Source organism: Chrysochloris asiatica, unplaced genomic scaffold (genome assembly GCF_000296735.1).
Source record: "Chrysochloris asiatica unplaced genomic scaffold, ChrAsi1.0 scaffold00078, whole genome shotgun sequence".
Lineage (NCBI taxonomy): Eukaryota > Metazoa > Chordata > Mammalia > Afrosoricida > Chrysochloridae > Chrysochloris > Chrysochloris asiatica.
The window spans coordinates 6536753-6547553 of record NW_006408596.1 but is presented as its reverse complement, the minus strand read 5'-3'; the positions used below and the strand labels follow the sequence as shown (position 1 = coordinate 6547553).

Genomic DNA, 10801 nt, shown 5'->3' with positions numbered 1-10801 from the left:
CTGCACCCCACCACTTCCGCGTCGAACCGCCGCTTCAACCGAACTCCCTCCCTCTGCTCGCGCTCCAACTCAGGCCTGATGGTTGGGCCTGCGCCTGGGAGTAGCCACACCTCCTCCCGCGCCTGGCAGCCAATGGGAGGGCGGCACCCGACAGGGTGGTGGGTAATTAATGAGGGCTGGACGCCGATTGGTTGCAGAGTAGTGGCCGGGGGCTGGGCGGTGGGGTAGGTTGTACCTGAGGTGGGAGGTGGCACCTTGGCTGTGGAGAGGGAGGCCTGGGAGCGACATGCCCCCGGCCGCTGAGGCAGAGCTGCCCGTGGCGCTGTTTTTCTGAGTCCAGGGTGGCCTGGTGGCCGGCCGGGGACGAGGGTCGGCGGGGGCTGCCCCCGCGGTGGTGCCCGCCATGCTGGAGACTTGGGCGGTTGAGGGAGCCGCCGTGACGCTCCTGCGACTGTTGCTGCTGCTGCTGCTGCCGGCGCTCCGGGGACCTGGGCTCGGCGTGGCCGGCGCAGTGGGGGCCGGGCTGCCGGAGAGCGTCATTTGGGCGGTCAATGCTGGCGGCGAAGCGCATGTGGATGTGCACGGGATCCACTTCCGCAAGGACCCCTTGGAAGGCCGGGTGGGCCGAGGTGAGAGCCCCTCTGCCGAGAGGGCCTGCGGGTGCTGGGCACCGAGGGCTGCGGGCCGCGACCCCCTTCCTCGACCACGTTTCCCAGCGAAGTTTCCCTCCGTCCTTCAGGCCCTGGACCTGGCACCCTCTCGAAGCTACTGAGCGCCCATCGAGGCAGAGTTGTGAGAAGTTATTTTGGGAACTCGCATCCTGCATTTTCACCACCCTTCATGCCTCCCTTCCCACCCCCAGCTGGGAAAGTCCAATGGGGGGCACTTATTGCTACCTAGGTTGTAGGTTATTGATCCTCCTGCCCTAGGCGATTCTGCCCTTTCATCCAGATTCCAGGCGACCCAGAATGCGGCCACTTTCCCATCTCCGCCTGACTCTTAGCCAGACTATTAGCCAGAACAGAAAGGAATCTTAGAAGAAGGAGGCCAGGAAAGTTTTCTTGTCGCCTCCTCCCCTCCCCATTCCTTTCTGGAGTCAGGAGTACTCTATTAATGCTTCACAGTCGAAGCCAGTGGCCTCTCCCCAAAAGGGGTTACCTTGAAGACCTCCTGCCTGCGAGACGGGCTTAAGGTGGGGATATTCTGCCTGGGAAAGTTCATAGAACCCGTCCCCAGCGGGCCTGCAAAGGCTGAACCCTGCTGCTGGGAAACCGTCTGGAGTTGACTAGTTGGGGACCAGTCATTGGTACAGGGCCGCACATGGGGAAGTACGTTGCAGAAATGCAGATTCCCGGCCGCACTCTGGACCAAAAGGATGAAGTTCTGTTCTTGGGACACAGGCTTCTGATAGGGTGGTACCCCAGCCCCAAACCATTCTTTGATGGTGCGGGGTGGGGGGTAAAGTGCTTGACTGGTAGCCAACGCAAAGGTAAGGTGGATGGTTCAAACCAACCTCATGCTCTGTGGGAGAAAGATGTGGCAAGCTACTTGCATAAAGATTTTCAACCTTGGGAACCCAGTTGGGGTAGGGGAGGTTCTACTCTGCTCTATTATTGGGTCACTGAGTCAGAATCGATTTGAGGACAATGGTGTTTGTTTCTTTTGGGGGGTGGGTTGGGTGGCACATCCTGGTGGTATGGTGGTGAAAGCACTTGGCTGCTAACCAGAAGATCATTGGTTGGAACCCACCAGCCACAGTCCATGGAAGAAAGATGAGGCTGTCTGCTTCTGTAATGATTGCAGTCTTGGGTTTGGGGTTAGGTTCATCGGTTTGTTAAATTGGCACTATTCTCACTTCTGATCAACTGGGAGATTCCTGTATGGGTCTTCCTGGGTTTGGGTATTGCCTTTTACAGAACATAGGTTGCCTCCTGAGTTCTTCCAGGTTAACTGCAGTGCCCTAGTTTGTTCGAGAACGGATCACGTTTATACCTGTGACAGTCAGGGGACAGCAGGGCAGTTTTCTGAGGTTCCTTTTGTTCTGAAGATTGGTTAGCCTTGGCAAGTAGGTCACAATAGCATGGGTGAAGCTGAGTCAGGGCCCTGAGGCCTGCTTTGCAGCAGGAGACCATTACTATCTTCATCCTGGACCCTTCCTCTTTCCCCGTGAGGTGCTGCAGGGAGGAAGGAGCCGTGGAGGAATCTCAGGCAGTTTGTGGACTTTGCCTGTTGAGATAGGGGAGGTGAAGAGGATGTGCAGATAGCCGGCTCCTTTCAGTTAGCACTTGGTAGGCTTTGCATGTTTTCACTGTGCAGAGGCTAAAGCTGACGAACATTCTGCTTTAGTCCCCAGGTACTGCACATAATCAGAAAGGATTCGGGTTTTAATTTGCTGGAGCAAGGTTTTTTCAGCAAGCAGCTAGGTTCTCTGCCCTTGAGTTCCTGGCTTATGGTTGTACTTGGTTGGGAGGAGTTTGTTGTAGCAGGTACGGGTTACACGAGGATCCTGGAGACTGGACTCTTATCTTGGACACTAGCCTCAGTGTGGATGCGGAAATGGAGGCTCCTGCTCCTCGCTGCCTGCCAGTCTGGTATGAATTGTAGCAGAATTAAGGCATGAATGGGGGTGGTTGTCAGGTGCAGCCAGGAAGCTGGTCTGTTTGTTACAAAATTGCACATACCAGGTTCTTGAAAGTAGCATTTTGCAGGTCAAGGAAACTTGGTGGTGCAACAGTTAAGCAATCTGTTGCTAACTGAAAGGCTGTGAGTTTGAGTCTGCTCAGCCTATCCACTGGAGAACGACCTGGCAATCTGTTCCTGTGAATGTTCTGCCTTGGACACGTTATGGGTCCGTTTTACTCTGTCATGAGTGGGAGTCAACTCCACAGCACCCAACAACAGGCCTGGGGCTGAGATGCTGCTAAGGAGACCCTGGCTTCTTGCAGCTGTTCACAGTAACTGCAATAGGAGCTGTGTGTCTCCCCAGCACCACCCCCATGCCCATATTATTTGTAGCATGCCCCGAGGAAAATTCATTTCATGTTGAATGAATTCAGGTAATTGTTGCCAAGTTAGGCTTGATAAGGTTTTGACCTGCTTTTGAACTTGCTGTTTCTCTGTAGTTCTTTGTCAATTTCGGGTTTCTTGGGAATGTGGGGGCTCCCTGGGCACCTAATGGCTCCTGCTTTCATAGGCACTTATTAACACTTGTTGAATTGTATTTCAATACGATTGAATATGCTGCAGACCAGGGAGTAGAATAGCTCTTCAAACCACCTACGGAAGCACCACTACAGAAAGTAGGCCGGAAGCGCTTACCTGGCAGCCCTCTGGGGTTCACTGATGGACTGGAGAACGACCTTGTTATTTAGCTTGAAGGCAAAGACCTTGTCTTGGCCTATGGAGTCTCTCTCTTCCTAGAAAGGTACCTGTTAGCCAGTTTTTCCGCTTGGAAGAACCACTGAACTCTCAGAGCCTTGTTGTCCTTCTCTGTAAAACTTGTCATGCTTTTGAAGTTGGTGACATGACTTTTGAAAACTTCAGCTTCTGTCTGGAGCAGGTTAAAGTCTCTGATATTTTTTTTTACATGATGACCTTTCACTTGAGTTAAAAGTAGGCCAGCACATGGTTCCAGAGGGGAAAAGCCCTGGCTGGGGGCCCTGGCCTCGGAGATTACTAACTCTCTAGTACCTTTCCTGGGCAGCCTTCCTTTCAACTGGGGAAGAATGTGGCCTTGGCAGCTAGGAGCTTGAGAGTTGTTAAGAAAGTCCTGGCACCTTCTGATTTGCTTAAGGCCAAAGGAGCTCTGGCAGTGTAGTGGTTACAAATTGGGCTGCGAACCACAAGGTCAGCAGTTCGAAACTACCAGCTGTTCCGTGGGAGAAAGATGAGGCTATCTGTTCCTGTAAAAAGATTTACAGCCTCAGAGACCCAGTACAGGGCTGCTATGAGTCAGAACCGACTGTACGGCACACAGCCAACACCAAAGGAATGGTTTAGAAGTCGCACCCTCTACTGGAGTCCTTGTGGCGCTGTGGGTTCATGTGCTGGACTGCAAGGTCACTTTGAACCACAAGCTCGATGGTTCAAACTTACTAGCCGCTTCTTGGAAACACTATACAGTTGCTATGAGTCAGAACAGACTCTATGGCACACAACAACCACTACCACTGTCCCCTGTGGAGTCTTGGTTTGGTGCTTTGGGATAAAGTACTGGACCTCAAGGTCAATTTGAATCCCTAGGTCACCAGTTTACATTCACCAGCTGCACAACAATGGTCACATGTGTAGCCCTGGTGTGACACTGTAGGGTAAGTACTAGACTGCTAACTGCAAGAGTGACAGTTCAAAACCCTCTAGCTACTGTGTGGAAGAAAGATGAGGCTGCCTGCTCCTGTAGATTTACAGCCTTGGAAACCCTGTACAGGATCTCAGAGTCAGAAGAGACGCAATAGCGTGGATTTGGGCTGTGTGTGTGCGTGTGTGTTGCTGTCCTGCAGGTCTTCCCAATAGCAGAATTCCACAAGTTGAGAATGCAGATCATTGAATTCCCTGTCTCAGTCCATGGAGAATCATTCATTCAGAAAGGTCTCACTTGAGCAAGAAGTGAGTCCAAATAATCCAGTAGTTGTGTGTAAGGCCAAACATTGGGCTGGTGGGTAGCGGGTGGTATCATGTGGGGCACGTTCTTGCACCTTCCTGCTTTCCCAGTCTGTCCCTCCAGCTGTCTTTATGACTTCCATTTTGGCTTGCTTCAATCCCTAAGCTTCCTGGGGTGAAGACATTTATTTGGGGCTTATGCCTGCACACTTCCGAGGGGGCTTCAAAACTTCTGGAAGAATTCCATTATCTCTTCATTCATTTTTTCCAGGAACTTTTGAAGCCCCCTCATTCCTATGTGTGTGGGTCTCTTGGAAGCACTGTGTTGAACTTGGTGACCAGTTGCCCTGAAGTGCAGTCTGCCTCATGTGTCACAGTAGAACTGTGCTCCCTAGGGTTTTAAGTGGTGGGTTTATCAAAAGTAGCTCTCCAGGCCTTTCTTAAAAGTTGCCTCTGGGTGAGCTTGAACTAGCAACCTTTAGGTAACAGTTGATTGTGTTAACTGGTTCACCACACAGGAGCTCCATGAAGCTGTTCACAGATGTTTTTTGATCCTCACCCCAACTCCTGTAAGAAACACATCTGGAGGAATCCCGTTGCGTATCATCACTGAGTGGGGAGACAGAACAGGAGTTGAACTCCAGTCCTCAGTCCTGTCTTACTTTAAAACTTAGGGATTGTTTTCCAAGTCTCCTGGCTCCTCCATAGTCGCAGTCTAAGGGACAGTGGACACCCTATAGGTCCATTGGTCCCCTTCCCTTTTGGTTAACAGCCCGAGTGTTATCATCCCAACTTTAGCAGTGTGTTGACGGTGCAGTTTACTGTAATTTGGAGGAATCTGTTTAGTAGTGAATGTGCAAAGGCCAAAGAGGGGCAGGAAAATATCCTTTTAGGTGCTGTTGCATCTCTTGCTGCATGGGCAAATTCAGCTCTGCATGTGACACATCTCTTGGGAAAGCTGCTTGGGTTTTAAAAGGAAAATGTTTAAAGGTAATTCCAAGGTTGTGAAACCATTTTGTGTTCACAGGGCGAAGCTCTCTGAGCAATGGAGCCCAGACTGCCGTGGATTACATTACTGTCCATTTCTCACTTTTTCCGCTCAGCAGGAAAAAGATTACACACACACACACCAAACTTTGTGTGTGTATATAAATCAAATCCAGTGAATGTTCCAAATTTGTACAGGTCATGATCCTCGTGGAAGAAGGAAATTCTTGGAGCTCAGTTGGAAGAGAAATAGCAGCCCTTTACTCTTTATCAGTTTGTGCCCCAGGGTGATGGTCTTTTCTGAGCCTGGGAAAGAGCTGGAGCTTGTTGGCCGCACAGCCTTTGTAGTGCTGCTGAGTTGCCCTCCTTGGATTTGTTTTCTGGAGGAGAAATAGGAAGAAGAAGTCTTAAAACTAAATGTAGTGCGTTTCCTGTCCTGTTGTCTCATCAGTCTGTCTGATCTTGTGGCCACAGTGTGGGTTTATGGGACCGGTTAACAGTTAGGCTTCTATTCCTGTAGGGGTAGATAGAGCTCAGCCGCTGGGTCTTTTAGTGACTCTGCCCTATCCCTTTGAGTTTCAGTGATTCTGAAGGTAAAGCTCGCAAGGTGATTGCTCTTGGGTGTCTCCTAAAGAGCTAGGTGCTAGATGTCTTCAGAATTGCCACATGATTTTGGAGGCACTCTGGATGTCTTAATTCCAGTGTGGAGCAGGCGCCAGTCTGTATAGGGAGATCCCAGCTGAGTCTGGTTTGGGAAGCAGATTGATAGAGCACTGGAAAGCCTTGTGTTGATGGGAGAAAGGGTTACGAGTCCCCTTTCCCAAGCACAAAGTAGCGCCGTTCCTCTCTGGCATTGGCCTGTGGTGTCTGACATTTGAGAACATACTCCAGTGGAGTTTGTTAAAGTGAGGGAAGCCTGCATACAGTCTGGTTTCTTACAAAGTTTTGGGGAGAGGGAGGCAGTAGAGACTTTTGGCTGTTGTGATACTGACCCACAGGGAAGTGCCTCTTTGCTGTGGCCTTGCCTTAGACCTTGTTGACCTGTGAACTGGGAAAGGGGGCCCCCTGGGAGCATCTTTAAGCCCCTCCCTGCTACAGGACTGTAGCCTGTGGAGAGAGCATGGTTTCCCAGCTTGGCCAATACCTCTCTTAGTGCCATTTGTTTGTTCAGCAAATACTATTGAGTGCCATCTATGTGCCAGGCACTGTGCCAGGTGTTAGAGATACAGTAGGAATGCTTTCTTCTTTTGCTGTAACTGGGAGAATGTTCCAGACAGACGGTGAGGTGGAGTTTCTGTGAATCTGAGGACTAAGATGCTGGGATCTAAAGGACACTAGAGAGTCTCCTACCTGTTATGACCATCACGCTCTTGCCTAGCCTTGGAGCTTTCTGAAAGAAAACTAGAAAAAAGGAACTAAAGTCAGTATCTTATTTGTAGTTAAGACAATGAAGGAAGACTTTCTAACCAGATGGCCTGTGTGTTAAAGACTCTGGGAATGGGAAGAATCCACTCTCTGAGCCTGGTCATCTTGTATATAGTTCCTGACCATTGCCCTAATTTGATGAGGCTGCTCTCGGGAACCAGGCAGTTGGCAGCGCCGCACTTTTTTTAAGAATGAGGTAGATTGTTCTCCTGTCATCCCTCTCCACAAACTTGGGAAAGTCAAATGCTTTCAAAAAAAGTTTTGCCTCAACAGGCAACTAGTGCGAGATCTCTTTCATGTTCCTCTCCCTGGTAATGGCCTCTGTGCCCTTTGTCTGGTCTGTTTGGAGCCAGGTGCAGAGAGGGTGGCCCCTTGCACTGAGAGGGTTAGTAGCTTTACCCCGGAAATGCCTCTGGTGGTTCGGGGTTCTCTGCTTTTCTTTTGTGTCTTGCCTCTGATGTGGTTTCTCTTTGTCTTTTGTCCCTAGCCTCAGACTATGGCATGAAACTGCCAATCCTGCGCTCCAACCCCGAGGACCAGATCCTGTATCAAACCGAGAGGTACAATGAGGAGACCTTTGGCTATGAAGTACCCATCAAGGAGGAGGGGGACTATGTCCTGGTGTTGAAATTCGCTGAGGTCTACTTTGCACAGTCTCAGCAGAAGGTGAGACCTGGTCAGGCCCCCTGCCACCTCAATAGTCCTCTGCTTTAGGCCATCGCTTGTAAGAGTCAGTTCAGAAGTGAGGAACGAACGAGCTTTGAGGAGAAGCTACTACTTTCTGCCCTCAGAGAAACTATGTCCCTTTGTCCATGAGGTTACCTTGGAGTGTGGTGACAGAAGGCAATGGCAGAATCCTAGTTCTTGGTCATCAACTGGCCCTGGACACCCCTTCCCATTTTGGGATTTTAACACCTTTCTTCTTTTTGGCTTTATTCTTTTCTTCTGTCCCTTTTTGTGAATTCCTTCCTTTTCACTCTGAGTTTTTGTGTGTGTGTTCTTTGCCCCTTAAGGCCAGGACTAGAGCTCTGTGACATTGAAGGGGTTTGACTTAGCTCACGGAGAGTCGTAGCCATGCTGGGGTGTCTCTGGCCCAGTGGTTTCTTAAATATATTTTGAACTGGAAACCCAGATATATGCATGATGTCCAACTGCTAACAGGATGTAATATAGATGGTTTGTGACATTCTGTCCTTTTCTATTCCTGAAAGGTGTTTGATGTGCGCTTGAATGGCCACGTGGTGGTGAAGGACTTGGACATCTTTGACCGCGTTGGGCACAGCACAGCTCATGATGAGATCATCCCCATGAGCATCAGAAAGGGGAAGTTGAGTGTCCAGGGGGAGGTATCCACCTTCACAGGGAAACTCTCCATTGAGTTTGTCAAGGTAATGCCCCCACTTCCACACCCCCGCCCTGCCCTCCTCCCTACCAAGGAGAAGGACTTAGAGAGTGGGTGCATGCAAAGCGTTTCCTGACCACTGTTTCCCATTTCCTAGGGGTACTATGACAATCCCAAAGTCTGTGCGCTCTATATCATGGCTGGGACGATAGATGGTAAGTCTTTGTTTTGACCTGCTTTTATGACTTGGGCAGAAGGATGTGGTTGGGAGGAGCTCTGGTAGCATAGTGGTTATGAATTGGGCTACTGATCTCACGGTCAGTGGTTCGAAACGACCAGCTGTTCCGTGGGAGAAAGATGAGGCTTTCTGCTCCTGTAACGATTTACAACCTCAGAACCCCTGTGTAGGGTCACTATGAGTTGGAACCGACTCCATGGCACATAACAACAATTTGGAAGCCAAATTGTGGGGAGTTCAAAGGCTGATGGGGATGAAGTACAGCCTGGTACTAGCTGCCAGCCACCAGCTCTGACCTGTGTCCCCGTGTTGCTGCTGCTGCCGTTTAATCAGCTATCCTGTCCCAGGCGCAGATTCCTTAACCCCAGTCCAGGTGGACTAATGAGGATACCTGTTGGTATACGCTGACCTTGTAATCCTCTGGAATCTCCTAAAACATGTCCTTACTCTGTTTCTGTGACAGCTATTTCTTGGGGGCAAAGAGGAAAAGGCAAGGAGGAGGAGGAGACCTTTAAGTTTGGGTAGGATCTGAGAGTTGGCAGCATTGCTGAGACAAAGGTTACGTAGTAGTGTCTCCTTGTCCTTGGTATCCAGACTTAGGTGATAATTTTTCTTACCACAGTTCAGATTTTTGTGGCTGTCTGCTTCAGGCTGATATTTTTTAGAGAAAATGTGTCTTAACAACTTTTCTCCCTGACCCTCCTCCTATGCCTTTCTCCTTCTTGTTCTGACTGTGCTGAGAACTTCACCCTGTGGGGTTGATAGACTGGCTCTCACAGTGTCCTGCTTTCACACAGATCTGTGCTGTGGTTCCCATGGAGGAGGTAGGGCAGAGACATTGTATGTGCTCAGAACCTAGACCTCTGTGGTTCAGATCTGGTTCAGATCAGCAACGGTTCAGTGGATCAAAAGGGAGTGTGGAATGAGAAAGTAAGAGGGCAGAGAAACTAGAGTGCAGGAAATGGTACAACCAAAACAGAATGAATGAGATGATGACACTTTGTAGAAAATGTCATCAATATCATGAAACCATTTGGGTAGAAATTGTCCAATGGGAATCTAATTTGCTGTGTCAACTTTGACCTTTAGCATAAGAAAATATTATTTAAAGTAAAACCAAAAATAGCAACTGTGGAGTAATGGGAAAGAGGTGAGTTGAAAAGATTCCGTTTTGGGTGTCAGGTTGTTGTCTCTGTCCAGTCTGGTCCTCTCAGGGTTCTGAAAGAAGGAGAGAGGAAGAGGAAATATTAAGCCTTCCTGTGGGCAGAGCTCTCACTCCTTTTTAGCTAAAGCTAAAGAAGATGGGTTTCAGAGGCTGGTTCTGTTATTTATGCTTTGTCCCATGGACCCTGGCTAGGTTACAGGAGTCTCTGTGCTGTGACGAGTTGGCTGCTTTTAAGGGTCTCATTTCAATGCTGTGGGTCGACTTAGATAGTGTTTACTTTCTTTTGTCAGATGTACCAAAGCTGCAGCCTCATCCAGGATTGGAAAAGAAAGAAGAGGAAGAAGAAGAAGAAGAATATGATGAAGGGTCGAATCTCAAAAGACAGTCCAACAAGAACCGGGTGCAGTCAGGCCCCCGCACGCCCAACCCCTATGCCTCGGACAACAGCAGCCTCATGTTCCCCATCCTGGTGGCCTTTGGAGTCTTCATTCCAACCCTCTTCTGCCTCTGCCGGCTGTGAGAACAAATGGTCATCCTGAACAGGGCGGAGGGGTATGGGAAAGAAACCAAACATGTTAGTTTGGGTTTCTGTGTTTTTCACAATGATTAACAAAAACCACACACACACACACACACACACACACACAAATTAAAGGAGATAAAAAGAGGCCAAGTGAGTAGAGAGCAGCCCTCCCCACCACCTGGTCCCAGACCTGCTTCAGTGCTAGTCCTCTCTGTGGCTGGCCCCCAGCTGTCTCTCCAACTGGATCCTTCCCGTTCAAGGATCCCAGCCTGTATGCCTAGTGGAAAGGACTCTGAACTCAGAGCAGATGTGGTTCCCTTGTTTGAATTAGAAATTAATAGCCAGGAAATGGCATCTTATTATCTGGGAAGACCTAGGCTGGGAGTGGGGTGCATTCTGAAGTTATGTCCAAATCCATTTCCAGATGACCTAGGATTGAGAGTGTGTATGTGGAGGTGTATAAGTTGTAAGGTCAAGACACAAAGACAAAGGAAAGGGATAAGAAAAGTTAGCTGCTTTCTT

General features: G+C 49.5%; 1 protein-coding gene across 1 annotated transcript; it reads left to right on the top strand.

Annotated features, from left to right (window-relative positions):
* The first annotated feature begins 279 nt into the window (after positions 1–279).
* MLEC (malectin) lies at positions 280–10366 on the top strand. The gene is made up of 5 exons (XM_006865434.1): positions 280–629; positions 7499–7677; positions 8223–8399; positions 8511–8568; positions 10047–10366. Exons 1-5 carry the CDS (start codon positions 404–406, stop codon positions 10274–10276), a joined length of 870 nt encoding a protein of 289 aa, XP_006865496.1. The 5' UTR covers positions 280–403; the 3' UTR covers positions 10277–10366.
* Positions 10367–10801: the final 435 nt, after the last annotated feature.

Bases quoted from the DNA above. Each gene is read 5' to 3' on its own strand.
- MLEC (XM_006865434.1), top strand. From the start codon at position 404: ATGCTGGAGACTTGGGCGGTTGAGGGAGCCGCCGTGACGCTCCTGCGA. The intron at 8,400-8,510 runs GTAATGCCCCCA...CCCATTTCCTAG, and splicing joins TCTCCATTGAGTTTGTCAAG to GGGTACTATGACAATCCCAA. The intron at 8,569-10,046 runs GTAAGTCTTTGT...TTCTTTTGTCAG, and splicing joins CATGGCTGGGACGATAGATG to ATGTACCAAAGCTGCAGCCT.